Here is a 27,923-nt window from a genome sequence, read left to right on the forward strand (position 1 = left end):
ATGCAAAGTGATCACGTGCGGAGGTTTAACGGTGCGGGGCCCAGATGGTCGTTAAATGAGCAACAGGCAGAGGAGGACGGAGTTGAACCGTCAGAAGCAGAGCTGTGAGTATCGCAGTGTAACTGATGCAGCAGCAAATCTGCCCTTGGCTCGAGCTCAGCCCTGGCTGCTGGGGAGAGGGTGGTCACAGCTGCAGCACTGCCCACCCGCACAAGGAGAATCCATTGGGATTTGATGTGCTGCGGTCAGCGATGCACCTGCCCCGTGGCAGGGTGCGGGCATTAGGGTGCTGGGAGGCAGAAACCACTTGGGATGCTTTTGCAGGCTGCCATCTGTTGCCACAGTCTGAAGTAACCTGGTTCTGTTGGTGGAGACAATAAAGAACAAGAGTGGGCAAGTGGAGCCATTTGGAACCTACTGAATAAAACTGGGCTGAACTTTCCCCCCTCCAAATGCCCCAGTCCTTGACAAGAGGTTAAATTCTATGGGGCTTGGGGGTAGCAGGCGCTATTGCAGTACCTGACAATAACCAATAAGGTGTTGAGGAGGGGCAGGCCCCGGATAACACACATAATTGCAACAGCTGTTAGGCCCATTAGGTTATTGGAGGGAACACACAAACATGGCTTTTGGGTACTTGCCCACTAAAAGCTTGCTTCAGAAAAACAAGGGATGGGACTGGAATACACAATTAATGGAACCCCTTAATTCTCTGAAAGATGAACTCAAAGCCTACCAAAGACTGGGCCCACTGCACCTGCAGGACCTGTGTAAAAGTGGAGATCTGTCACTTAACCTTCATATTGTGGCATTTTCCAAAATGGACCGTGAGGGCCAGCGATGCCTCTACTATGTTCTTTACCTCATTTAAAGAAATGAAACTGGTATTTGGATTGGGAAAAGGGAGCCCTTTCCCTCACTAGAGTGATTAAGGAAGCCGAGAAACTGCATGTCACAAGATGTTATAGTACAGGGTCCTTTTCCCCTTCTGAATCCAATTCTTGATGGATTGCCGCCTCCTCCTCAGGGAGTAGCTCCAAAAGGCACAGTTCAGAAATGGTATGCGTACTCAGAAGGAATTAGTCCAATTACTTCTGTTAAGAGAGGGTCTGGTCAAAGTCTCCAAATTGCAGCAACCCATAAATCTAGACTCAGGTTTCCTAAGTCAACTGTGTAAGCCTTTTCCTATTAAAAAAACACCTGCCAGAAACTCAGACACAAAGGGAGTGTGATTTACCAATGCATCTGCTCATCAAGTGGGATTAAGATGGCAGTATAAAGCAGTAGCATTAGAAACAGGCAGCAGCAGGGCTGTTGAGAAAGAGTGAAGGTAGGAGATCTCTGAGCTCCGTTGACCACAGGAAGGTGGTGCTAATGCCATTTATGTTGGCTGATGAAGTGTCTGCTGGGGACAGGAATATCCCAGCCTTTGAAAGTGGGATGGATGAAAGACCACACACATGTTAAAAGCCCTGCTGCATAGTGGAACCAGCAGGTTGATCACTTAGCCCAAATCAGGGTACTGACCCGTGAAAAGATAGAGTGGGATTGCTCAGGTGAATAGTTGCATATCAAGCAAGTGCCTTGCTACTCAGGCAAGGCAGACCTCTTTTGTTGATCCTGAGGCTGGCCAGTGTCTGGGAAAACCAGTGAAGTGGTCCTCACAGCTTGCCCACAATGTCAGGTTGGAGTTAAGACCAACCACCAGAACCAAGCCCTTGCCCAGCATGTTATACAAGACAGAACTCTCTGGAACACCTGACAGACCAATTACATCAGGCCCTTGAACCTGTCCAATGGAAAAAAAAAGTATTAATTTCCAAAGTAGTATTAGGATTGTCTATGGCTACATCTGCTAGTGCTGCTACTGGAGATCATATGGTCCAGGGCTTTCTGAGAATAGTTCAGTCTTTTGCCCATGCCTCAGTGTATCCAAAGTGATAATGGTTGAAATTTTACAGCCATGGTAGTGCAAGGTTGGGCACAAGGAGAGGGTATAAAATAGATGTTACATACATCATATTGTCCTCAAGCCAGCAGTATAGTTGAGTGTTCTAATGGCCCAATTAAAAGACATGCGGATGTTTCACACCACAAATGGGATGCACGACTGTCACAAGCAGTCCTCATTGCCAGTAACTGGGGAAATTACGGGAAACAGAAGATTCAAGTGTTTCGTCCTACTGGGCCACTGATGGGTGACACCCGCATACCTGATGATCAAAGAGGTCAGTTTCCATTGAGAACCCATGTGGGATATCTGTATGGTGAAACTGTCCTCTGTTGGCATTGTGCCCATGACCCTTGCAAAATCCAATGCAGTATTGACCCAGGCCTGTATGCCTGGAAGCCCTAGACAGGAGCCGGGAGGCCTACCATATTAGTGCATGAAAGGTAATCCCTGACTTCTAACCCTAAAGGTTAGAAGCCTAGTTTTGTTTCTTTATAGAACAGCACATGGAGATTTGGGTCACCCCAGTGCTTCTACTGGTGACAGGAGTAGTGGACCCGCCAGGACCTGGTCATCAGACATATCAAATGCCAGCTCAGTGAGGGACACAAGATGTAATTTTACCTCTCTACATGTCCCCAGTGGAGACATGGAGAGGAGTCTTGACATTTTCAGGGAGGGTCAATGCCCCACAGGTGGTGGGACTGCACCCCAAGAAGCCAGTGGGAAGTGTGGCAGGAAGCCTCAGCACTAAACAAATACATGTGTGTCGAGTTTTGAATCTGTTGGTAGAAGGCTGTTGTGTTCACATTCCAAAGTTATTTATTTATGATAAATCTTATTATGCATACGATGAAGTCTGTGTTGGCTATGATAGCTAAATAACTGAGAAATTATGATCCATACTAAACATTAAGACTCACCAAGACTGTGCTTCCTTTTAAGTTTGGAGGCAAGAGGTGACTGTACCCCCACTCCAAGGAAACCAGTTGAATCACGACTGGTTGCGGGCTGGATTGTGTGGCAGCTACACCCACACTGACAAAGCCCGGACAAAAGCTTCACTGTGAAAGCTTCCCTCCACACGCAAAAGCCTGGGAAAACTCCCTGCACATGTAGCTCTTGTGCCACTCATGTGGTGGTGGTCAGCAGGGACAGAGGCAAGGAAATTGGGGTCCTGAGCCAGCGGTCACTACCTGATCATATCTGACCACGGTTCAGACTTGACTAGGGTATAAATGGAGTCCTGCCAGAGAGCCATTTGGTGTTAGTCCTCCTCAGAGAAGCAGGCATGCAGTCAGAGACTCTCCCCTTGGGTTGGGATGCCGTCCAGTGTAACTCCTCAAGGTTGAGATCTCTCCCTTTATTCAATAATTGTGTGTTTTGGACCAGTGGCCATAACGCTTGAGAATCAGCAGCGTGGTGACAAATCCATGTGATGTCCCAAATCTGTAGCTGATGCGGGTGGAGTTTTGAGTTTCAACAATAGATTTCATGTAGCCTCCATTTATTGGTTAGGTAACAGTGACCTCTAACATGATGTTTGTTTTACACAGTTTGGAGGCATTGCTAACTAGAAGTGGTTTTCTCTTGTTTATCTTTCTCTTCCTTTCTTCCAAAACAGTTGTAAATAGGTTTTAGGAAGAATCTCCACCTGTATTTGACACCTTCTTTATAAAGCAGAATTTGACAAGCTTTATGGAAAGATATTCATGTGGCTGGTCACTGAAGCTATAACATGGCTGCTAACATGTTAACAGCTAAGAGGGAAGTGCTTCCTAACAGCCTGTTTACAGGTTGATCTTATGGTCAAACACCTAGGGAATTGAAAAATCTGACCTTAGCTATATCAGCTGTCTGGAACAGGCCCAGCTGTGTTCCTTGCAGACCTGGATTCTAGAGTTCGGTGCTGGTGACTTCACAAAAGGCTATCCAAGTGGCAGCAGTCAAGGCTTCCATTCCCCGCTCAGAAGAAGTTTGAAAGCAGAGCTCCAGAATTCTGGTTGCAATGCCATCAGAGGCACCTGGGCATCCTGCCCAAGGGAAGAAGCTGGTCAGCTGTGATATGTAGTGCAGGCTGTACCAGTGTCTTGTGCTGTGCCCCTGGTTATGGAGGTTCCTAGATCATCTTAATGACATAGTTGTTTTCAGGAGCTGCTGCTGACTAGTAGCAGGGTTTTTCTTTCTTTCTTTGGGTTTTTTTATTCTGTTATAGACCATGTCTCCTGAATCAGATGAGCCGTTACGTGTAGTTCCACCCTCGAAGAAGTGCATCTGTCAGCTGTGCTCCTGTGGGTACGTAGTAGAGGCTGTGGGTGAAGGAGCTTGGGGTAGTAGTTACTTGGCTAGCATGCTGTACTGCTTTTGGGGGCTGCACTGCTATTTATTGCTGTATGTTGCATATGAAAAATTATAAATGTATCTGACCATTTTTAAAGCTTTAAAACAAAAAGTATTTTTTCCCCAATTCTGCCTGTCCAGCTAAGTGGTTCTTGGGTTGCTACTGCATGGAGAGTTCTGGATTAAGAAGTGACACCTAAGAATTTTGAGTTTCCTTTGAAGACCTGGCCTCAAATTCTAAGTGATATATGTAAAAGCAGAAATGATACACCTGTGTACATTAGGGATCTTTACTGCTTGCAGATTTAGTCCAACACTGTGGCTTTTGTCTTATTAGTAGTAGCTCACCTGTCCACAGGTTGTGGCAGATACTTAGGAAGTTTTGGTTAGGCTTATATTAGAAGGCTATCATAATTGTGCTGAACTTCAGGATAAAATCCTTCTCTTGTAAAGCAATGATTTACTGCTTAGTGAGGAGGAACTGGGGAAGCAGCAGAGTATTGCCAACAGCTACAAATACAACTTTGTATGTATTTATGTGACTTCTTTAAAACTAGGCATTTACTGCAAGGAATACAGTATTCATACTGTACAGACTTAAGATACCTATCCTGAAATACCATTCAGAAGTACTTGACCATTAAGCTTGGGAAATTGATTTTCTCATTAGCTTCCTAATTAGGAGATTCTTCATCTTGCTAAGTATAGGGAATTTTTGGGCTTCTGAAGTTAGGTGTGCTGGATTATTAGCTGAAGTGCGCAGCGCAAATACCTCACTTTCACCTCTAGGGGAGAATATGTCATAATTTAGTGCAGCGTATGGAGAAGTCAGATTTCGTGTACTTTTGAAACTCAGCTGGTAAGGGTGAGCAAGACTAAACCACATTTACAAACCGTTGGTTTTTTTTTCTTTTTTTAAGATCATACTAATGCTCTCTTTTTAGCAAAGCATATACACATTGCTTACAAAAGTATGACGAAGGGTTTGGAATATCTTTCCCCGAGTGTAATATAAAATGGTAAAATGTTTGGTAGTAGCATGTCAAATAATGTGTAGCTATAATAAAACAGAAATTACTGTAGCTTTTGAATGATAACACATAACTGTTTGCAGTCTGTCTTGTATATGTTCTGGCAGTGTTGAAGTCCAGGTTGGACAGAGCCTTGGGCAACATGGGCTAGTGTCAGGCAGGGGGTGGGGATTGGAGCTAGATAATCTTAAGGTCCTTTCCAACCCTAATCATTCTGTGGTCCTATGATTCTATTTTTATTGAAAAGTAAAGCAAAAAAAACCCCCATATAATTAGCAGTCACTAGTTCATTAAGCATTGAAAACTGCAAATACAGTTGTCAGTGAATTTCTGCAAGTAATGGGAGAAATGGTCTCAATTACAAGACTTAATGAATAGCAAGTCCCCTCATACATCACATCTGATGGTGTTTCTGTGTGGCACTGACTGACAGTAGTTTCTGGTACATTTAGACGTAGGCGGAGACATCCAAGAGGTGGATCTAATCCATAGCCATTCATTTATATACTTTTCCATCAGTGTGACTATCACTTCTAGCTGCATGCATTTTAGTAGCTTGCACAGGAATACCAGTCTTGTAAACTTGGGTGCATCTTTTCACTGATGGAGATGATGTCAAGTTGCTGAGTGATGTCATCTCCCGCGACAAGGGGATCTTTACAATCTTCTCTTGTCAGTTTTTGTTTAAAAAGAGAGTTGGCCACTGGAGTGTAACTTTCCCTTATTATTTAATTATTTTTTTTCAATAAAGTGGGCCTGTTTACATTGTGGCTTGTGCTGCTCATCTCCATCTTGATATCCTGAAGTCCCTTTGTGAAGATGTTTGAAAAAGGTTTTTCCTATTGCTTTGTTGTATTTCTTGTGAGGATTTCTCGGGGGTAAAATGAAATAAAATGCTGTCATGTTTTAACCCCAACTGGCAACTAAGCTCCATACAGCTGCTCTTTCATCCTATCCCCCCCTTCCTGCACAGGGAGAAGAACTGGAAAAAGATAGAATCTGTGGGTTGAGAAAATAACAGTTTAATAATTGAAATAAAGTAAAATATAATGATAATAATGACAGGAAAAGAGAGAGGAATAAACCCAAGAAAGATAAGTGACGTACAATACAATTGCTCACCAGATGTCCTGTCTCTGTTTCCTTCTGGCGTCTTGTGCCCCTCCTCACTGGCAGAGTATGAAGGACTGAAAAGTCTTTGATCAGGACTTTTAAATGCTACTGAGCAACAACTAAAACCTCTGTGTGTTATCAGCATTGTTCTCAGACTAAAACCAAAAGACAGCACTGGGCCAGCTACTAGAAAAAAAATTAACTGTATGCAAGCTGAAACCAGGACATGGGAAGAGGACTGGAAAGGTGAAAGTCAGAAAACTTGTGGATTGAGATAAGAGCAGATTAATAATTGAAATAAAATAGTATATATTTTTTTAACTGAAAAGGAAAATAACAAATAAAACCCAAGAAAGACAGGTGATGCAGATGAAGACAATTGCTCACCATCAGCTGACCAATGCCCAGCCAGTCCCCAGGCAGCAGTCCTCTGATCAAACTTCTCCCTACTTTTATTGCTGAGCATGATGCAATATGGTGTGGGGTATCTCTTTGGTCAGTTAGGGTCAACTGTTCCAGATGTGTCCCTTCCCAACTCTTCCTGCGCCTTCAGCCTGTTCTCTGGTTGGCTGGTGTAAGGAGCAGAAAAGCCCTCAGGAACAACTAAAACATCCCTGTGTTATCAACACTGTCTGCAGCACAAATCCAAAACATAGTCCATACCAGCTACTATGAAGAAAGTTAACTCTATCCCAGCCAAAACCAGTGCAAACACTCGGTGCTGAGTGGCTGCACCTACAACTAGTTCTGGTGGGAGTTAAGACTCTTTTGCCTCAGAACTGGTTTATGAGCTTGGAAAACCTTTTCAGAATGGATCCATCTTCAAAACATGGCTTCTGTGAAAGGAGCGCATCCCTTTGGAAAGCACTGAAACTTCAGCAACTTTGTTAGAAGAGTGGAAATATAACAGCCTGGGAATTTCAAACTGTGCAAGTCTCCTGAGATGGGAAGTCCTACCGAGCGCTTGTGGGATCGCTTTTCAGCAGCTTATGACATCATTTTCACAAGGACATCTAGTCTAGAGTGATAGTTTTCATGCAGACCAAGCACTGAAAAACTCAAGAAAAGCTGAGCAAGAACTGAGTGGAATTCTTTCCAAGGAGTTCAGTTTCTTTTATTAGTTTTAATGAAATTCTGGCTTTAAGTTAAAACCAACTTTTAAAAAACTGTGTGGGATTCCTTCTAGCAGATACAAAAGGTGCTTAAGGCTTCATCATTTCAGCTGTATTCGAAATAGTTTTTTGATGAACTAGCAAATGCATGTCTTGAAAGAGCTTTAGTAAAGGCCTGAGTTGGATTCAGTTCAAGTAAAATAGATCTTATAACCCTAACAGAAAATTTCCTTTATTCCTACAGAATAAACAAATTGATTTTAAAAACAAATATATAAATGCAGAGACTGTGTTGGAGACTCTGAATTCTTTGATTTCTGTTCTGGCAGTCCTCCTAATAGTAACTGGCAATTTCCTACATATTACTTTCCCACATTACTACCTATTACCAGTTCAATCCTTTGTTACTGTGCATGAGTAAAGTGCAATAGAATTAAACCCCTGTTTATAGACTTTACAGGTTTTGAGCACTGCAAGAACAGAGGTCCTATGTTTTTTTTCCAGACAATTTTTTAACACTTCTTTTTCTGTTCCCTTTCCATGCATTATTCATAGAAAATGTGGGGGGGGGGTTATATAAAATAAATTCAGTTTGGAAAAGGCAGCATTCAGACTGATCACATCTTCAAAATGCAAGAAGAGATTGTGGCATCTGGTCATTAGATGGCATTATTGCGTTAGGTCTTTACAGCGCTGGTGTAAGTTGATTTATTTCCACTGTTTATATGCTGTTGACTCCAACATTCAGTCTGTATAATGTTTAAATGATTGTAGGGTGTAAGTAGGAATCAAAATCAAGATTTAGAAATATTTTCTAGATGTCTGACATATTGAACACAGCAAACTTTTAAAGTATATACATCACATTAAGTAGTCAAAGGAGATACTTCAAAGACTCTCTGTAGTAATTTTTCATGTTTCAAGGAACTTCAGTTCGTCAAGAGCTAGTTATGGTTGGATTAAAAGGGCTAAAGAATTGCAAATTGCTGACATCTTTCTGCAGGATATTCTAAGCATCTAAACTAATACCACAATGTACCTGGAATAATTTTCTAATCTGTATTATTTAGCCTTGACATTAGTTTGGATACGTTACAGTGAAGAGGCTGCAGTTCTTCATTGTGAATAGGGGAATAAGTGACTTGGGCATGTAAGTCCTGTATCTCCCCTTGGAATTACCATGTGCTAGTTTCTCATGTTCCACGACTTGCCACTCTGTGAGGAGCATTTCCCAAATGCATACATTTAGTGCAAAGAACAGGCAAGAGTCAAGACTAACTGGTAGGAGAAGTTAGTGGAGTGGCGTCTGTTTATGCTCTTGCAGTTCTGGCTTGGTTAAAGTAACTTTGTTTTGCCTGTTTAGTATTGAATTCTGCCTTTCCTGACTTTATGTGTGTTTTGCCTCTCATATTTACAGTGCATTCAAATAGATGGCTTCTAAAGTATATTTTAGGATTGCTGCTTTATTGGTGTTTTTTTCTAAGTAAAATAACAGCTACTACTTAATGCTGAAGCGCCTTTTTTTCCTATGACAGTCACTATCCAGTGGAAGGGATTTGTGAAAAGGATCCTTACTCCCTATGAGAGCAGTAACCTGTTTGTTTCTCTCTATGTAATATTACTGCACAAGCAATTTCACATTTCCGTACTGTGAAATAAAAGGCCAAGATAATGGCAGCAAGTAGGAAGTGATTGTTTTGTGGTTGTTTTATATCCTGAACTTTTTACCAGAAGATGGCAGTAAGCTGATGTTAGTCACATGTATTTCCACTGTTTACTGTTAGATAAATGTGGAGATACTGTGCTAAATACTTTGAACCAAATTGTTTACCACAGTTCACAGTGAGAATCTGGGCGTTGCAAGGCATTGCATGTCAAGCAGTGTTGTGGCTTTCTAGGTCTGGCTGACTGCTGGCCTGCAAATCCTCTGCTAGTTCTGGCCATTGTTCAGTGGTGTGTTTTCATTCGACAGTCTTTCAAGAGCATTTATTTTGGAAGAAAAATCAAAGCAGGTAGAGCTGTTGTTTAAATGAATTTGCATTTGTCACATACTGCTTTTCAGTTCAGGAAAATATTTAATTCTTTTCCTAGAATTAGTTTTCCTGGCCATAAACTTCAGTTAAATGTAAATGTGTTTTCTGTCGCAGACAGCAAAAGTGAAGAAAGGGCTGGAACTGATATGGGATGATGCAGAAAAACATCTTGTTTTCAGTGAAAAGCCTATGTAAATATTCATTAAAAATGTGGAGCTCAGCAGCTCTTGCAGATGTTCTGTGGTATCTTTAATGAAAAAGAAGCTATGTTAGTCAGAGGAACAAAGATGATTTTTACCCTGTAGCTGCAAATAAATAGTCACCATAGTAAATGTTCAGCATGTTAACAAGCACAAAATGTCAGTTAGATACATTTATGATTATTCAATTTTCAGTGCATTCAGATATTGCAGATGAAGTTATTCATAGAATCATAGAATAGTTAGGGTTGGAAAGGACCTCAAGATCATCTAGTTTCAACACCCCTGCCATGGGCAGGGGCACCTCACACTAAACCATCCCACCCAAGGCTTCATCCAACCTGGCCTTGAACACCGCCAGGGATGGAGCACCCACAACCTCCCTGGGCAACTGATTCCAGTGCCTCACCACCCTAACAGGAAAGAATTTCCTCCTTTTATCCAATCTAAACTTCCCCTGTTTAACCCGTTACCCCTTGTCCTGTCACTACAGTCCCTGACAAAGAGTCCCTCCCCAGCATATTTATAGGCCCCCTCAGACACTGGACGGCTGCTATGAGGTCTCCACGCAGCCTTCTCTTCTCCAGGCTGAACAGCCCCAACTTCCTCAGCCTGTCTTCATACAGGAGGTGCTCCAGTCCCCTGATCATCCTCGTGGCCCTCCTCTGGACTTGTTCCAACAGTTCCATGTCCTTATGTTGAGGACACCAGAACTGCACACAATGCTCCAGGTGAGGTCTCAGGAGAGCAGAGTAGAGGGGCAGGATCACCTCCTTTGACCTGCTGGTCACGCTCCTTTTGATGCAGCCCAGGATACGGTTGGCTTTCTGGGCTGCGAGCGCACACTGCCGGCTCATGTTCATTTTCTCATCGACCAGCACCCCCAAGTCCTTCTCTGCAGGGCCGCTCTGAATCTCTTCTTTGCCCAATCTGTAGCTGTGTCTGGGATTGCTCCGACCCAGGTGTAGGACCTTGCACTTGTCATGGTTGAACTTCATAAGGTTGGCATCAGCCCACCTCACAAGTGTGTCAAGGTCCCTCTGGATGGCATCCCTTCCCTCCAGCAAATCAACTGGACCACACAGCTTGGTGTCATCGGCAAACTTGCTGAGGGCGCACTCAATCCCACTGTCCATGTCAGCGATGAAGATGTTAAACAAGACCGGTCCCAACACCGATCCCTGAGGGACACCACTCGTTACCGGTCTCCAGCCGGACATCGAGCCATTGACCACAACTCTTTGCGTGTGGCCATCCAGCCAGTTCTTTATCCACTGCGTGGTCCATCCGTCAAATTGATGTCTCTCCAATTTAGACAGAAGGATGTCACCATTGACATAAAACTGATTCTGAAGAATGTTCAGAGAGGAAAATGCAGGTGATTTTCTTAGCTGAGGATTAAACCACCACATCCAGGCAATGTGATCTATTGTGTCATATCTTGATAAAACTTAATGCCAAACCTTTGGGTTTCCCTATGTGCCTGAGTTTGTTTAAGGTGTTTTAATATGGACAGATACATAAGAAGAGGTTAATTGGCCTAAGGCCACTTTGGCTTTCCCAAATCCTGTTGTCAGCTAACAGAGACGAACTACAGACTGAGCCCAAGATGCCACAGTCTAAATATTATCTGCTGTTGCCACTTGCTCCCACATGCTGATTCCTAATCCACATCCATAACAGTAATGTGCCTGTGCTGTTTTTAATGACCTTTTTGCAGCAAAACATCCTAACAGTTCCAAAATAAACAAGCAAAAGTAAGAGGTGGAAATTCTTTGAAGCCGTAGCTCTCAAGTGAGCTCTTTACCTAAGGAAAATTTGATGTTTGATTTTGTAAGCTAAACTATACCTATCTCCACATCAACAACAGGGCGAGACTGATCTCCTACAGGAAATTGTAATTAGTGTTTCCTTGCTTTTGAATGCTTCATTTTGCACCTTTGGTTCCATTAATTGTAGTAAGATCAAAGTATTATTTGTAGTGCTTAAGAGGAATATTACGTCAGGAAACTTTATGCCTTTCCAGGTGTTTTTTAAAATAAAATAAATCACAATGTCATTATCAGAATAGTTCTTTCAGTATGCAAGGTGTCAGAAGTTCATTCATTCATGACATTCGGTTAGCTTAAGATTTGCACTTGCATTCCAAGAAGACACAACTGGTGGGGCTTTCAAGTTTGTCTGGTAACCAGCTTTGCACAAAACAAAAGCCAGGAATGAAAGATGTCAGATTTCAAACATTCAGGTATATTTTTACCATAAATCTTATGCACACTACTTAGCATAAAAGACTGAGCAGAGATGAACTTTCAATCCATTATATTTGGTTTTCAAAGGGACTGAGTATCTCTGGCAAGGGAGCTATCGTTAGATGTGTACCTGCAAGTTACTGCAGTAGTATAAGGGAGCTTTAACATGCCAAATACACAGTGCATATTTTGCCAAGTTTTTCTACAACTAGTACTAGCTATATAACTAAATTGATCACTAAAAGCAAAATCCAGATTTCCAAAGTGGCTGTTCCTAGCAGTTCGACAACACTTCTTCCTTCACTCATGCTTCTTCCTTCCCACTTAAGTCCTGCCTATTCTTTTACCTGTGATGGCTTTTTGTAATTCCCTCTAATCCTTTGATACTCCTCTACCCTGTCTGTCCTCTTGTCTAAGGCTAGGCAGTGTCTTTATTGTCTTCGAAGGTAGTTTCTCCCCAGCCTCCCCCTAAGCACATATTTTCTGTCTGGTTTCAGGTGTTCCTCTTTGCTGCCTTCAGCTACCAGCATCTCTCTCTCATCTCTTTATACATCAGAGAGCATCTGCTCTCAGCTTGTTGCTTTTTTGCCTCCACACACCTGACTCCTGCAGAAACTTTTCGGATAGGAAACCTTCAGGAATTGTATTTTCAAGATTAATGAACAAGGTATAGCTTGTGACATCCTAGCTGGCTGTCAGATGGGCTGGAGAAGGTCCTTACTGTGCTCACAAATGATTTATGTGCCCACAGCTTGCTTCTTCAAAACGTAAAAATCCGAGAGAAAAGTACGATCGTGTTTCCTACTATTTAGTCTCTCTCCAAAAAAGCTGATTGTGTTCTTTTTTATAACTCTGGAAATATGGAAGCCCACCTATCAACATTGAAAGATGTCTGTTTTTCCATGGACAACTTTCAAGAATTTCAGGATTTCTGACCGCCGTCTTGTGACTGGAATCTTTTTTTTTACAGAGAACAGATCAACAGGAAACTATATTTTTCCTGATGCATTACTTACTCCATTTGATGTTTTTCCCCATCAAAATTTTTTTGTGGCTTAAGAACTTCCTTCCTGCCAAAGCAAGGTGACTGTCTCTTTTAACAGCCTGCAATTCTCCAAGCTAGACATACTCCCAGAGTAGCTTGTGATGTTTCCATGCTGCTTATATTGTCAGACTGTTTTGCCATGTTGCTAACTAGACTTTTCCCACAGCATTTCAGGTTGCAAATGTAATGCAAATGTAGAAGGAGCAGAAGACTGCCTTTCCTTTTGTATCTGGAGTGACAAACTTAACGCAGGAGTGAGAGGGTTGCTTGTAAATACTCCTCCCCCCCCTTCTCCTTCTCAGCTTGCATTATGCAGAGTGCATTAGAAATGACATAGATCACAGCAAGAAGATGTTGGAGACCTTCTGGCAGAGTTTTATCAGCACTCATACGTCCTGAAAGCTGGAGCAGTTGGTGAAAACATGCTTTTGGAAATTGTTTTGCAGAAGCCTTCATTTTTGCTAAGACACCAGGTTTAGGTCCTGTTAAAAGAACACAAGACTTATTTCCCTCTCAGGTACTCCTGTTATATACACCAGTTTAAATCTACTGTCTGCAGAGGAACAGCTCATTTCTGTAGGGCTTCTCTCCAGTCTCTTGTCCCCCAGTTTGTGTGTAGTGTGAGGATGACCCATTCCAGGTGCAGAATCCTGCACTTGCTCTTGTTAAATTTCATACAGCCGGTAATTGCTTACTTCTCTAGTCTATCCAGATCTCTCTTTAAAGCCTCTCTACCCTCAAGGGAGTCCACAGCTCCTCTAGTTTAGGGTCATTGGCAAACTTACTTAATGTGCATTTAACTCCTGTGTCTAGATCATTTATAAAAGCATTAAAGAGCACATACAGCCTGATGTGACCCCATTTACTATAACTCTTTAAGCACAACCTGCCAGCCAATTACTCGCCCAATGTATTATGGACTTGGTGTATACCATTTGATCTCTCCCCAAAAGGGCTGGTTGTGTTCTTATTTTACAACTCTGGAAATATGGAAGCCCAGCTATCAACAGTGAAAAATGACTGGCTGTCCATTTCACTTGAGCCCTCTGTGCCCTTATCTTCTTGTGCTAGTTTGGAAAATGATTCATTATATGAAAGTGTGCTCTTCAATGTAGACAGGAGGTTATCAGTATAAATTTAGCTAATCAGACATCTGCTGATCCTAAATTGCTCAACATGTAATTTAATGGATTACTGCGAAGTATAGAAGCCTTTTTAAATGAGTAATTTGTATCTGGACTAGAGGTAGCACTGGAAAATATATATCCAGTAGGGAACACTCCAACTTTGGCAGGAATGATGTATGAGGCATAAAACTGGAGCCCTCCTCCTCTCACTGTAATTCCTGTGGGGTGGTTCCTGAAGTCGTTAATCAGCAACCTTCGCATTGACTCTAGTGGGTTTGACTCAAACTAGAAAGGTACATAAACTGTAATGTCTCTGGAAAGAAACCTGAGTGTGGAATCCCAAACCTCTCTTTGACAGAATGAGTCTTGCCCACCCTGCTCTGGCCTGGTCCCAGTGTGAGAAGAAGGAAATCACCAATGATAGATGACCTGTGGTTCCAGTCAGAAGGGAGCTTCCTCAGAAAATCAGCTTGTTTCCACTGTCCTCGTTTTGGTGCATGTTATGAAGTCTTGCAGTACCCATACTGCATTGCTTTTGGAAAGAAATGGACAGAGCAGTGCTGCCCAAGCATGACTGAATAGATAGTCTGGGGACTATCACCCTTTAGCTCACCTATGTACACAAGTAAGCTCAATATCTGAGCGAAGTAGGATAGTAAATTGATGAGAAATGGAACAAAAAGGACAGTAGAGTTTCTACTCCAGCACACTTAGCTGTATCTTTAATTAAGTTGCTTTTTATTTCATCTAGGTGAACTTGCTTTCTTAGGCTGTTTTTGTTGGCTTCCTGGACTTTTTTGACTGCAGGTTGTTGTAGTAGAGAGGAACAGTCGTTTGTGCAGGTTATGCTTTTGCACTTTAAATACTTAAGGCTGCAGCACTCATTGCAATGCCCATTCGTCCACTATTTTGTAGTTGCAGTCTGCAGCTGAGTTATGCATAAGGTATTACTAATCAGCTACCTGTGAGTCACGAACTTCTGTGCTGTTTTTTAACCCTTGCAGATGTCACCGTTGTCCACACCTGCCCTCCAGGCTCTATGACAAGACTGAGAAGCCATGCATGCTGTCGGAGTACAAGGAGCAATACCCCCTTTATCCCATCACTGCTCCTGAAGACTCATTTAAACCAAAGGCAGTGTACAAGGCGGCAAACATACGCATGGAAGGCACCTCAACTACAAAGTAACGAAAAATAGTAAAAGACAGTGACTTAGATAATGTGTGTGAGAGGGATGACTAATAGAGAAAAGTCATTGGTTTTCATAAGAGGAGACTGAAAAGATCAGTGTTATGGTTGTACAAACCCTCATGAGGGCTCTCTGAAGGAGGGATGAAGATCCGTCTGAGGACAGTTTTGTATGGAGGCAAGCAGCTGTTTTTCTTGCACTTCCAGAGACTGAGAAGCAATATGATCAGAGGATACATGGGCCATAGAAGCATAGTCATGGTCTTGGCTTTTGCTGATTTTATGCTTTGGTTTGTGAACCAGCAGAAACGTTATCTGGGAAAGTATGGATGATCTCTGAAGACTGTTTTTCTTTTGTTGTGTTTTGTGTGGCACTTTGTACACTGTTAACATGCGTGACTGGTTTCCAAGGAGGTGTGAAGGATGACACGCAAATTCGTGAAGCGTTCCATATTTTTGACACCTGGTTTGCTGGTGACAGGCGGGATACACCAGTCCCAGAGAAGAAAAAGGGTTTGGGGGCAGGAGTTAGCAGGGCTTATTGACAGGGCTTTAAACTAGTTAGGAAGGGGGGAGGGGATTTAACTGAGCCTGTTGGGGACAAGCCCAAGAGGAACATGCTAGGGATTGAAGGATGGCGGGCTAAGGAGGACTATCAATCTCTTGTTTCACTTGTGGGAAAGGATAGCTTTTTAGACCCTGTCCCGCAGGGGAAAAAGGGTACTAGGACTGGCTCCCTGAAATGCCTGTACACCAATGCACGCAGCATGGGGAATAAACAGGAGGAGTTAGAAGTCTGTATGCGGGCTAAAGGTTATGATCTAGTGGCAATTACAGAGACATGGTGGGACAGTTCACATGACTGGAATGTGGTCATGGATGGCTATGTCCTTTTTAGGGAAGATAGGTCAGCGAAGTGAGGTGGTGGAGTTGCTCTTTACGTGAGAGAGCAACTAGAATGTATTGAGTTCTGTCCGGGGTCGGATGAGGAGCAAGTGGAATGTCTGTGGGTAAGAATCAAGGGGCTGACTGGCACGGGTGATACAGTTGTGGGGGTCTATTACAGACCTCCTGATCAGGACGAAGGAGTTGATGAGGCTTTCTACAGGCAACTGGAAGTAGCCTCGCAACTACATGCCTTAGTCGTCGTGGGGGACTTTAACTACCCCGATATTTGCTGGAAGACTCACACAGCCAGTCATTCACAGTCTAGGAGGTTCCTCGAGTGCATTGATGATAATTTCTTAATGCAAATGGTGGACGTACCAACTAGGAGAGCAGCGCTGCTAGATTTAGTACTCGCCAACAAGGAGGGTTTGGTCGAAGTGGTGACGGTCAATGGCAGCCTTGGCTGCAGTGACCATGAGATGGTGGAGTTTAGGATCCTGTGTGGGAGGAATAGAATACCTAGCAAAGCCACAGTTCTGGATTTCCGAAGGGCCAACTTTGGCCTCTTCAGTCAACTGCTAAGGGAAGTCTCATGGGAAAGTGTACTAGGCGGTAAAGGGGCTCAAGATAGTTGGTTAGCATTCAAGGACCGCTTCTTCCAAACTCAGGATCGGAGCGTCCCAATGAATAGGAAGTCAAGTAAGGGATCTAGGAGACCGGCGCGGTTAAACAAGGAGCTGCTGGGCAAACTCAAGTGGAAAAGGAGAATCTATGGATTATGGAAGGAGGGGCTGGCCGCTTGGGAGGAATATAGGACAGTTGTTAGAGGATGTAGGGAGGCAATTAGGACAGCTAAGGCCTCCTTGGAACTCAATCTTGCTAGTCGGGTTAAAGACAATAGAAAGGGCTTCTTCAAATACATAGCAAATAAAACTAACACAAGAGGCAATATAGGCCCACTGCTGAACGAAGTGGGTACCCTGGAGACAGAGGATATAAAGAAGGCAGAGGTGCTGAATGCCTTCTTTGCCTCTGTCTTTACTCCTGCAGACTCTCCCCGAGGGCCCCGGATTTCTATAGCCCCAGAAGGAGTCAGGACAAAGGAGGAGTTTGCTTTGGTAGATGAGGATTGGGTTAGGGATCAGCTATGCAAACTGGACATCTGTAAATCGATGGGTCCGGATGGAATGCACCCACGGGTGCTGAGGGAGCTGGCGGAGGTCATTGCTAGGCCACTTTCCATCATCTTTGGTAAGTCGTGGGAAACGGGCGAGGTGCCTGAGGATTGGCGGATGGCAAAGGTCACACCAGTCTATAAGAAGGGCAAGAAGGAGGACCCGGGTAATTATAGACCGGTCAGCCTTACCTCCATCCCTGGAAAGGTGATGGAACAACTTATTCTTGATTCCATCACTAGGCATATCAAGGATGAGGGGGTCATTAAGAACAGCCAACATGGTTTTATGAGGGGGAAGTCATGTATGACCAACCTTATAGCCTTCTATGAGGAAGTGACTAGGTGGAGGGATGATGGTAGAGCGGTAGATGTAGTTTTTCTTGATTTCAGTAAGGCATTTGATACTGTCTCCCACAGCATCCTCATAGATAAGCTAAAGAAGTGTGGGCTTGACGATCAAGTAGTGGGGTGGATCGAGAACTGGTTGAAAGGAAGAAGGCAGAGAGTTGTGGTCAATGGCGCAGAATCTAGCTGGAGGTCTGTGACTAGTGGAGTTCCTCAGGGGTTGGTGCTGGGACCGGTGCTGTTTAATATTTTCATCAATGACCTGGATGAGGGAACTGAGTGCACCCTCAGCAAGTTTGCTGATGACACAAAACTGGGAGGAGTGGCTGACACACCAGAGGACTGTGCTGCCATTCAGCGAGACCTGGACAGGCTGGAGAGTTGGGCGGGGAGAAACTTGATGAAATTTAACAAGGGCAAGTGTAGAGTCTTGCATCTGGGGAAGAACAACCCCATGTACCAGTACAGGTTGGGGGGTGACCTGCTGGAAAGTAGTGAAGGGGAAAGGGACCTGGGGGTCCTGGTGGATAGGAGGATGACCATGAGCCAGCAATGTGCTCTTGTGGCCAAGAAGGCAAATGGCATCTTAGGGTGCATTAGAAAGGGTGTGGTTAGTAGGTCAAGAGAGGTTCTCCTCCCCCTCTACTCAGCCTTGGTGAGGCCGCATCTGGAATATTGCGTCCAGTTCTGGGCCCCTCTGTTCAAGAAGGACAGGGAATTGCTTGAAGGAGTCCAGCGCAGAGCCACAAAGATGATTAAGGGAGTGGAACATCTCCCTTATGAGGAGAGGCTGAGGGAGCTGGGTCTCTTTAGCTTGGAGAAGAGGAGACTGAGGGGTGACCTCATCAATGTTTACCAATATGTAAAGGGTAGGTGTCAGGATGATGGAGCTAGGCTTTTTTCAGTGATATCCAGTGATAGGACAAGGGGCAATGGGTGTAAACTGGAACATAGGAAGTTCCATGTTAACATCAGGAAGAACTTCTTTACTGTAAGAGTGACAGAGCACTGGAACAGGTTGCCCAGGGGGGTTGTGGAGTCTCCTACACTGGAGATATTCAAGGCCCGCCTGGACAAGTTCCTGTGTGATGTACTGTAGGTTACCCTGCTCTTGCAGGGGGGTTCGACTAGATGATCTTTTTAGGTCCCTTCCAACCCTTGTGATTCTGTGAATATGATAGAGCTTGATGATTGGAAGGGGTATGGGTGTTTTCCTCAAGGCAGTCATTGTGGATTGCTGAGCTGTTTCTGCTTCTCAGCTGTGTTGTTGCTCAGTGTTGGGGTTTAGCAGAAATCCTCACACTTGCGCTGTGCCGATTTCCCTTATGGAAGTAACTTCTGAGCCTCTTCCTTGCTGCTGGCAGAGTGATGTGCCAAGTACTTGTCCACAGAAGGAGCTCATAAAAAACAGGAATCTGATCCATTAATATGACTCCGAGAGCTTCTCTTTCTCAAACAACAGCTGCTGCCTGATCTAGATGTTTACTTCCTTTGTCATCACATCCACAGTCATGAGCAATATCACTCTTGCCTTTCCTGAACTGAATTAGAGACCTAGGAAATGCCAATGGCTATTAGTAAAGTCTTAACAGCTACCACCAACCATTTCTCCTCATAGAATTATAGAATCATTTAGGTTGGAAAAAACCCTTTAAGACCATTGAGTCCAACCATTAACCTGGCACTGCCAAGTCCACCACTAAACTACATCCCTCAGTGCCACCTCTACAAGCACCTCCAGGCACGGTCACTCAACCGCTACTCTGGGCAGTCTATTCCGATGATTGACAACCCTCCCGCTGATGAAATTTTTCCTGATGTCCAATCTGAATCTCCCCTGGTGCAACTTGAGGCCATTTCCTCTCGTCCTATCACTTGTTACTTGGGGGAAGAGACCAGCATCCACCCTGCTAGTCTCCTTTCAGGTAGTTGCAGAGAGTGATAAGTTCTCCCCTCGGCCTCCTTTTCTCCAGACTAAACCCCCTCAGTTCCCTCAGCCATTCCTCATCAGACTTATGCTCCAGACCCTTTACCAGCTTTGTTGTCCTTCTCTGGACCCACTCCAGCACCTCAATGTCTCTCCTGCACTGAGGGGCTCAGAACTGAATGCAGGATTCGAGGTGCAGCCTCACCAGTGCCCAGTACATGGGGACGATCACTGCCCTGGCCCTGCTGGCTGCACCGTTTCTGATGTAGGCCAGGATGCCGCTGACCTGCTTGGCTGCCTGGGCACAAGCTGGATCATGTTCAGCCGTCAGTCAGCATCCCCAGGTCCTTTTCCTTCAAGCACCTTTCCAGCCACTCTTCCCCAAGCTTGTAGCATTGCATGGGGTTGTTGTGGCCCAAGTGCAGGACCCAGCACTTTGCCTTGTTGAGCCATTGGCCACAGCCCATCAGTCTAGCCAGCCCAGATCTCTCTGCAGAGCCTTCCTACCCTTCAGCAGATCAACACTCCCACCCAACCTGATGTTGTCCACAAGTTCACTGAGGGTGCACTCAATCCCCTCATCTAGATCATTGATATAGATATTGATCAGAACTGGCCCCAGTACTGAGCCCTGGGGAAGACCTGGGCTGCCAAATGGATATAATTCCATCCATGACCATTCTTTGGGCTCAGCCATGCAGACAGTTTTGTACCCAGCAACAGTACACACATCCAAGCCATGAGCAGCCAATTTCCTCAGGAGAATGCCATGGGAAATGGTGTCAAAGGCTTTACTGAAGTCGGTAGATGACATCCAAGATTGAAAGTGGCTTGGTGAGCACTTCTCAAGCTCCCTCATTACCCATTCTGACATGGAAGCTCTCCATTCCTGCTACCTCTGCCTTTTTAAGAGCTGTCAATTTAAATATGGCAGATGAATTCTGAAATGCCCAATTTACCCACATTTGGGATGCTTCTGCCTATATGGGAGCTTTCAGCGATCACGAAATAGATCAGAGAGTTTCAAAGAGCAGACTTCGCTTCTGTATATGCCTTCCATCTCCAGGATAAGCCAAAGCAGCTGGACATCTTTGTATCTGCTTATAATTAAATCCTGGGGTCACTGGTGTCCTCTTAAAACAGGTGATGAGCGCAGCGGCCATGTAGGGTCTGTCAAGGAGCCCTTGGAAACTTCCTGTTCAGTCAGCAAAACTCTCCTTGCTCAGACAAACAATAACTGTTACTCCTGGAGTTCAGTAGAACTTCTAAAAAGCAGACTAGTAAGAAAGTGCAGAAACTACTTACACATGCTTCTTCAGAGCATGCACTCTACTAAGTGTAAAACTTGCCTACCCTTGTTAGAGGAGAAAACCTGAACAGTTAGCCATCATATTGCAGGTTTTGGTGTCCTCTGGGCAATGATTGTAAGGAAATGCAACAAGAGTGAAAGTACCAAGGCCTAGAAGAAAAGAGTCACCACCTATTACAAGGCTGCTAAATGCTCTGTTTCTGTGTGGCTAAACTCAAGGAGAATGAATTGATGGAGTGTATGAGAATAACTGCAGGAACTGTGAGGCCAGCAGACACTGAGTTGTCACCAGTCATTTCTAATAACACTTCAATGAGTGTTATGTGTTGTACTGCAACAGCAGGCACCCTTGGCAAAGTCTAGGAGTTGCAGGCAGTACAGTTTTTCGTGTCATCTTGGACGCACATTGCCACTGATTTATCAGCAGATTTAATCTCTCTTCTGTGATTTCCACTGCAGGTTCTGTTGCTTCACAATAATCAGTGTGGGAAAAGGTGCTCCCACTGCCAGAAAGCTCTTGGTCACACAGTGAAGAATTGAACACCTGGGATCTGTTACTTGCCTCTAATACAGCCTTGGCTGTTTCAAACACAGGATTGTGCAGGGTACTGTGAATGGCTTGGAAGACCCTCTCTGTTACTGGGCCCTGCTGCTACTAAGGGTGCAATATGCCTTGTATTCTTGCCTTTTCTTGGCCCCTCTTAAAAAGTACATTGGCTTTAAACTGCTGACAAAAGTATGCCAAGGGGCTGCAACAAGTGTGACATCTACATAAATACCTCTTGATGCTCATGTATTTTGTTTTACTTCTGCATTTCTGTTTTCACACCTATACCTAATACTTTGTAATGTGAATTCTATTCTGCGCCACAGAGACTTTTGAGAACCTTGTTTATTTGCTAAAATACGTAACTAATACAGTATTTTCAGAGGCTCGAGCTTTTGCGCACCCAGCATCACTCCAGATGTGAAGTGCAATATTAATATTAGAATAGTTCCTTTACTGATGATTTCTCCTGGCCAGCTGCCAGTGGTGTAAATGGATCAGTGGAAAAGGTACTCTGACATTAGAGACTGAATTCACTGGTGCCAGGCAGCATACTCTCTGCCCTGTACCAGAGGATGTGGGCAGCAAAATAGATTCAGGTTAGTGAATGTTGGGTGGTTATTTTCTTCTCTACAGTGTTTCTGTAATGTTTTGTTGAGCTGTTTAAGTAGCACTGCTCTAGTATCTTATAGTGCTACCTGAGAAGAAGCTGGCTTTCTGACCATGCTGTCCTTTCTTTCCTTAACTGGTGTTTTGCTGTAAAACTGTTTTGCTGTTACCTATCCATCCTGGGCTGAACCATTGTACATGGTGTATCTGTAAAGGCTATTGTTGCCTCTCTCATAAGTTTCCCATACATGCTAGGTAGCCTTCTATAATTATTGAGCTTTTAAGAGGAGTTATAACTTCTGATGTTATGTCACTGTAGAACATAGATAACTTTGTATAAGGCTGTTAACCTCACTGGATAGAAAGAAGGGAGAACCTGGACTGCATGAGGTTGTCCAGAGCTGCCTCTGTTCGTTTCTAAGAGTCCAGGCTTCCAGCTGTGAAAGGATTATGTGTTTCATTAACTGCTTGATTCCTGTCCCAACCTTCTTAGGCTGTGGAGATTAGAGGAAGTATTAATTTCTTTGTGGGTGCAGAAATAGAAATGTTTTGGGGTTTTTTTTCTTTAAGACGAAGGACATAATAAAATTATTCTTTACAGGAGAGATTACATAGCTCAGGAAGTGTCACCACGGAAACTCATATCACCTCAAAAGCATGTCAAGAGTGATGAGACTATGGATTGCACCACCACTTATAAACAAGATTATAACTCCTACCCTATCTCTCAAGTACCTCCATGCCTCCCCTGTGAGACGAAACACATCCCCAGTGTCAAGATGAATACAAGAACCACTTATGAAGGTATGTGCCCTTGCAGCTCCTTTCAGGACTTCACCATAGATTTATTTCTGAAAAGGACAGATTAAAACACTATGTGGTTGTTACTTCTTCTGTCTGTGTATGCCAACAGGCTGGTCAGGAACCTCACAGACACAAATTGCTGGGAATACAAGCCTGTATTAATGGTAGCAATGGGATCTTTCTGAGTTCACATCCTTTGTATGTCTGACATGTGTGCGGGCATCCTAAATAGAAGGAGGGCCGTATGAACTCCTGAAAGTGGGTCCAGCAGCATCATCTTTAGGATATAGTGAACATTCTCTGGGTATACTGCAGGGCTGGTCCACACAGTCAGTGGATCAGCCACATCTAAAGTACGTAGAATTTGCTAGATCTGAGCAGGTCATGAAGTATGGGACCCCTTTTGTGTGTGCTACAGAGTTAATCTGTGATGTGCAAGACATGTATATGGCAATTATAGACACACAGAAGTTGTTTTGCCTTTCTGAGGGCTTTGTTCCTTCCTCTCCAAAGGCAGGAATTCTCTTCTGTGTGAACTGTGAGAAGATTTCCAGTTAGCCTGTTACGCTAGCAGCCATGCTAGTTTTGGTAGTGAGTCCTAAGTAGAAAATCAGAGGACTTTGCATCTCCTCTGCACACCTTCCCACTACCTAACATTTCTAGGCAGATAGCATTTGTGTGTTTCTTAATATAATTTAAAATTATTGTATTTTATTTTAATTTTATTTTTATTATGCTGTGCAAATATAAAAGTTTATGATTGGTGCTGGCACTGAGATTTGTCCCTGTGGTCAGAAACACTGTTTTTTTCTTAAAACTCAAAATGGCACAGGGATTAAAGAAATAAAAGGTATGTGAATCCAGTGTTAAGATTGGGCCAGCTGAAATGACTGAAAGTCAGACTTTAGTGCTGCTGTATGTTTGCAACAGCATAAATTAGAATGTTTATATTAAGAACACAGGAAATACTGTGCCTTTAGAATTACTTCAGTCATGAGGACTATGACCCACAGGTGCAAAATACCTGTGTTTACACAATTTTGAACACATTAGTTTTGCGTAGGCAGTGTTGCCAGATGGTATTCATTGGAATAGCTGCAGTGAAGCCAATGAAAAAAAGCTGCTTTGCACAAGCAGAGGATCTTTTCTTATATGTTTAGATATCCTTGACTTCTTTGTATCTGAACCAGATGTATGTCTTTCTTTTTTATCAGTATTTAGGTCAGCACCTTAGATGTTACTGCAGAACTCTAATAAAATGTATCACAGCCACATTTGGTTATAATTTGCAGTATTTTTCAAAAAACTGCAAATGGAAATCTTTGTCCAAACCCCCTCAAAGATCAAATTGCATACTGAAAGAATTCCCCTTTAAAGGCCCCGGTTCACAAAAAATACAAGTTTTCATAGTTCTGTTCTCTATTAGGTTATACTGATTACTGCTCAAGTGTGAAATTTTGAAACATGCTTTTCAACTAATTGTCGTAACTCAAATATTTAAGCAGCATATAAACCAGTGCTGCATTGGTACTAAAGTACCTTTCCTGCTGTATTGTTATGGTCCTTCCTGCTAAACACACCATACCTCAAATGACACTGTAAGTTCAAGATTATGCTATTACATATCGCAATTAATGTTAGAAGACTTTGCAACTTCAGGTTTCAAAGTTCTTATCTCCTCCAAGCTACACACGTAGCTGTTTCTATCCATCTGCAGGTACGTAATCTGATTTTAGTTTTATCTTGCTTGGTTATAAAAAGATGTGCCTAACCTCCAATAATATATGGTTCATATCCTCCATTCCCTCTTGTAACGCCTAATGTTTTCAAGATTGTGTTACATGGGAAACTATTAATATCTATGGAGAAGAACTGAAATTACAATAAAATTATAACTTGTTTTTAAGGAATAGTAGCACTGCTGGCTTACAATAGGTAAAATAAATTCATAATGCCTATGAGGTCTCAAAATGTGTGGAGCTAGTAAATCTTTAAAATTGAAGACAGATGGACTTTTGCAAAAGCTGTGGTTAAATCCAAAATGCACAGACTATTTTCCAGCAAAGATGGTGGGAAACCCTAAAAAGTTTTTTTGGTTACTCGTGGTTGGCATCTGAAATGTCAGCTCTCTGAACAAGCCTTTTCTTAGGGATGGGCTGAATCTTACTAGCTTCTCTGTTTTAACGGTTTATTAATATATCCTTTGTAATGGCACATGTCCGTTTATGCTGCTTGTTCACCCTGCTGGCCACAGGAGAATGATGTATCCTAGGCATGGGGGCAAGGTCAGTGTCCCACCAACAGTGGCAGATGAATGTCTATGCCAGTGCACACAGGCAGACCCACGTTCTCAGTTGACAATGCTAATTAGCAGCATGAGGGCAGCTCTGTACCCAAGGGCCAGGGTACTGTCTGGGAGCAACTGTGGCTGCTTCTTCCTCTCTTGTTCCAAAGCAGGCAACTTGATTTGAACCAGAAGGACTTTAAATGGACACCGAATTGGTGCAAAAAGTTACATTTTTTTGGTCACCTTCACAATGTAATGAGCATATCCTTCGTGTAATTGTGTTTGTGTAGTACAATAACCACTGCCATTCTAAAGGAATAACTCTGTTTGGATTGGGGAGTTCAAATATCCTGATACCTAACTGCATCATTTACTCTCTAGTATTTTGAATTCTAGACTTCCTTCCTGTGCAGAGTCAGCTGGAAGGTTATTTGCCTCATGACTCTCAATGTGGTTTGAAAGAAGAGAAAATGAAAAGAAAATAAAAGTAAATACTTGGTTAGCTCCAAGACTATCTCATTTCAACTTCCATAATGCTCTCTAGTAACCATAATGCTCTCTAGGGGAAGTTGCACAAGGTTACTAGGAAGGGAAAAATCAATGGTCATGTGGCTGCAGCACTGGTCAGTGTTAAGACAGCTTTGCAATGGATTTTTAGTGTGACTCAGTGCAAATCTCTTAAAGTCTCAGTGCCTTATTTTTTCCCTGTGTCCTGCCAAGGAATGAAGACATGAATGTTTCTAAAATGATGCCTAGAAGTTTTTCTCAGTCATGAATTTGGATAGCAAGTATGGACCATCTCTGCGGTATGATTCACTGCTTTAGATCAGCGTAGGCTTGGTCTGCAAATTCCAGCACACTTTTTCAAATAAGGAAGAATTGGAAACAGAGTTACAAGCTCCTTCTTGGTTCTTGCTTGTACTGACAGCAGGAGTGCCACAGAGGGAAAAGCCAAGCGCCGAGGAGATGTCACACAGCACAGCTTGCTGACACTAACATGAGCTGCACAAACCTGAATTCAGCAAACAGTAGGCAGCATCACATCTGTGTAGCTGAGGAATAGGTCATCTCAAATGAGAAGGTACAAAGAGGAAGGGTAGCTCTGCATCTTGGCCTTTAAAGTGGAATGGTGGACATCTCCTTGCCCTAGACATACTGTGGGAGACACCCGGACAACCTTCTGCAGACATAGGCATACTTTGCCTGTGCTCTGAGCTAGCCACAATATAACTGCATGATACTCCACTTTCATGATTTCTGGTTGAGTGGGCATGAGGACAGTGCCCACGCTGTCACCTGCAGCCTTTGCAAGACAGAGAATGTAATTTAATTTTCTCACACTGTATTTCACCATCTCTATAGGTATGGGTGGTACACGACTATTTTAACTCAATTGTCTGTGTAGATGCTAAGCATTTCAAATGGTTAGCACACTAGTCTGTAATGTGTTCTGTAGCAGCTCTTTTAATAGAATTTTTCGTTACAACATTAACAAGTATTTATTACAGTAGAAAATGTAATACTCAAAACATGATATAGTATAAGCCTAAACTCACCAAAGAACTTCAGTTGAGCATTTAGATATGATTCCTCTTACAATTCCTGTATTTCAGATGACTATGTGCTATGGAATGAACAAAAGACAGACCTGATCAGACCAGACGACAGGTTTCGCCCATCAGAAGAAAAATTTGACCACAGAACCATTTTCCAGGATGACTATCTGTACAGGGGGCCAGTTGCCACTCAAACCTTCAAACCTCCAAATCAAGTCCAGAAAACCAAGGCTCCCAAGTATATTACTAGTTATAGAATGAATTATGTGCCACATCCTCCTGGAAAGCATTATGTCCATAAGAAAGAGAAATACAAGGCCAATGAGGTCCCATTTGATGGCCTCACTACCCACCAAGTTTCTTATAAGGGGATGGCTGGTCAGCCAGCCAAACTTGCAAAACCATGCCAGTCAAAGCATCTCAATGACATTCCATTTTCCTCTACAACCGAGTTTCAGGAAAAATACCAAGCTTGGCCACGGGCTTCCATATTCACCAAACAACCTGTTGTATATCTTCCTCCTCTTGAGAAAATGGACCTTCAGACCACTACTAAGATACATTACAAGCACCCAAATGGCAAGCCAGCCAAGATGTGTCAATCTGTGGCCCAGATACCTAAAAGTACTGGGCCATTCAATAGCTCTTCTACAATGAAAGAAGACTATAAGCCTTGGCTGTGCAAGAGGCTAAAACCTATCGTTCATGCTCCAGATCTGACTTTCTCAGAAAAGCCCATGGATTGCTTGACTACTTTTCAGACCCATTATGTGCCTCATCGTCCCACAGTTACGAAGAGCTGTAAACCTGCCTGGTCAGGCCCAAAGGATCAAACTCCACTACAAGCTAAAACAACCTACACTACCTGCTACACACCAAAAGCCTTTGTTAGATGCTTGGCCTCTTACAAGCACCCACCTGGTTACGTCTTTGAGGGAACTAATGCTGATGGTCACAGTCTCTATCTACCTGCTTCCAAGAGTCGAGTGCCTGCAAGGTTGACACGGAAGGAAGAAGAGAGTGGACATCGTTTTGGAAATGGGTTAAAAGAGCAAGGCCCCAGTGAGCTACAAATGAAAGCTTGA

At 43.3% G+C, this 27,923-nt stretch overlaps 1 protein-coding gene across 1 annotated transcript; it reads left to right on the forward strand.

Moving 5' to 3' along the window:
- On the forward strand, positions 1 to 27,923 carry SAXO1 (stabilizer of axonemal microtubules 1). Its single transcript, XM_065663862.1, is given in 6 exon segments — positions 1 to 104; positions 652 to 827; positions 1,626 to 1,809; positions 15,206 to 15,385; positions 22,793 to 22,995; positions 26,896 to 27,923. Coding segments are annotated over 6 exon segments (1,875 nt in total).

Source organism: Lathamus discolor, chromosome Z (assembly GCF_037157495.1).
Source record: "Lathamus discolor isolate bLatDis1 chromosome Z, bLatDis1.hap1, whole genome shotgun sequence".
Taxonomy (NCBI): Eukaryota; Metazoa; Chordata; class Aves; order Psittaciformes; family Psittacidae; genus Lathamus; species Lathamus discolor.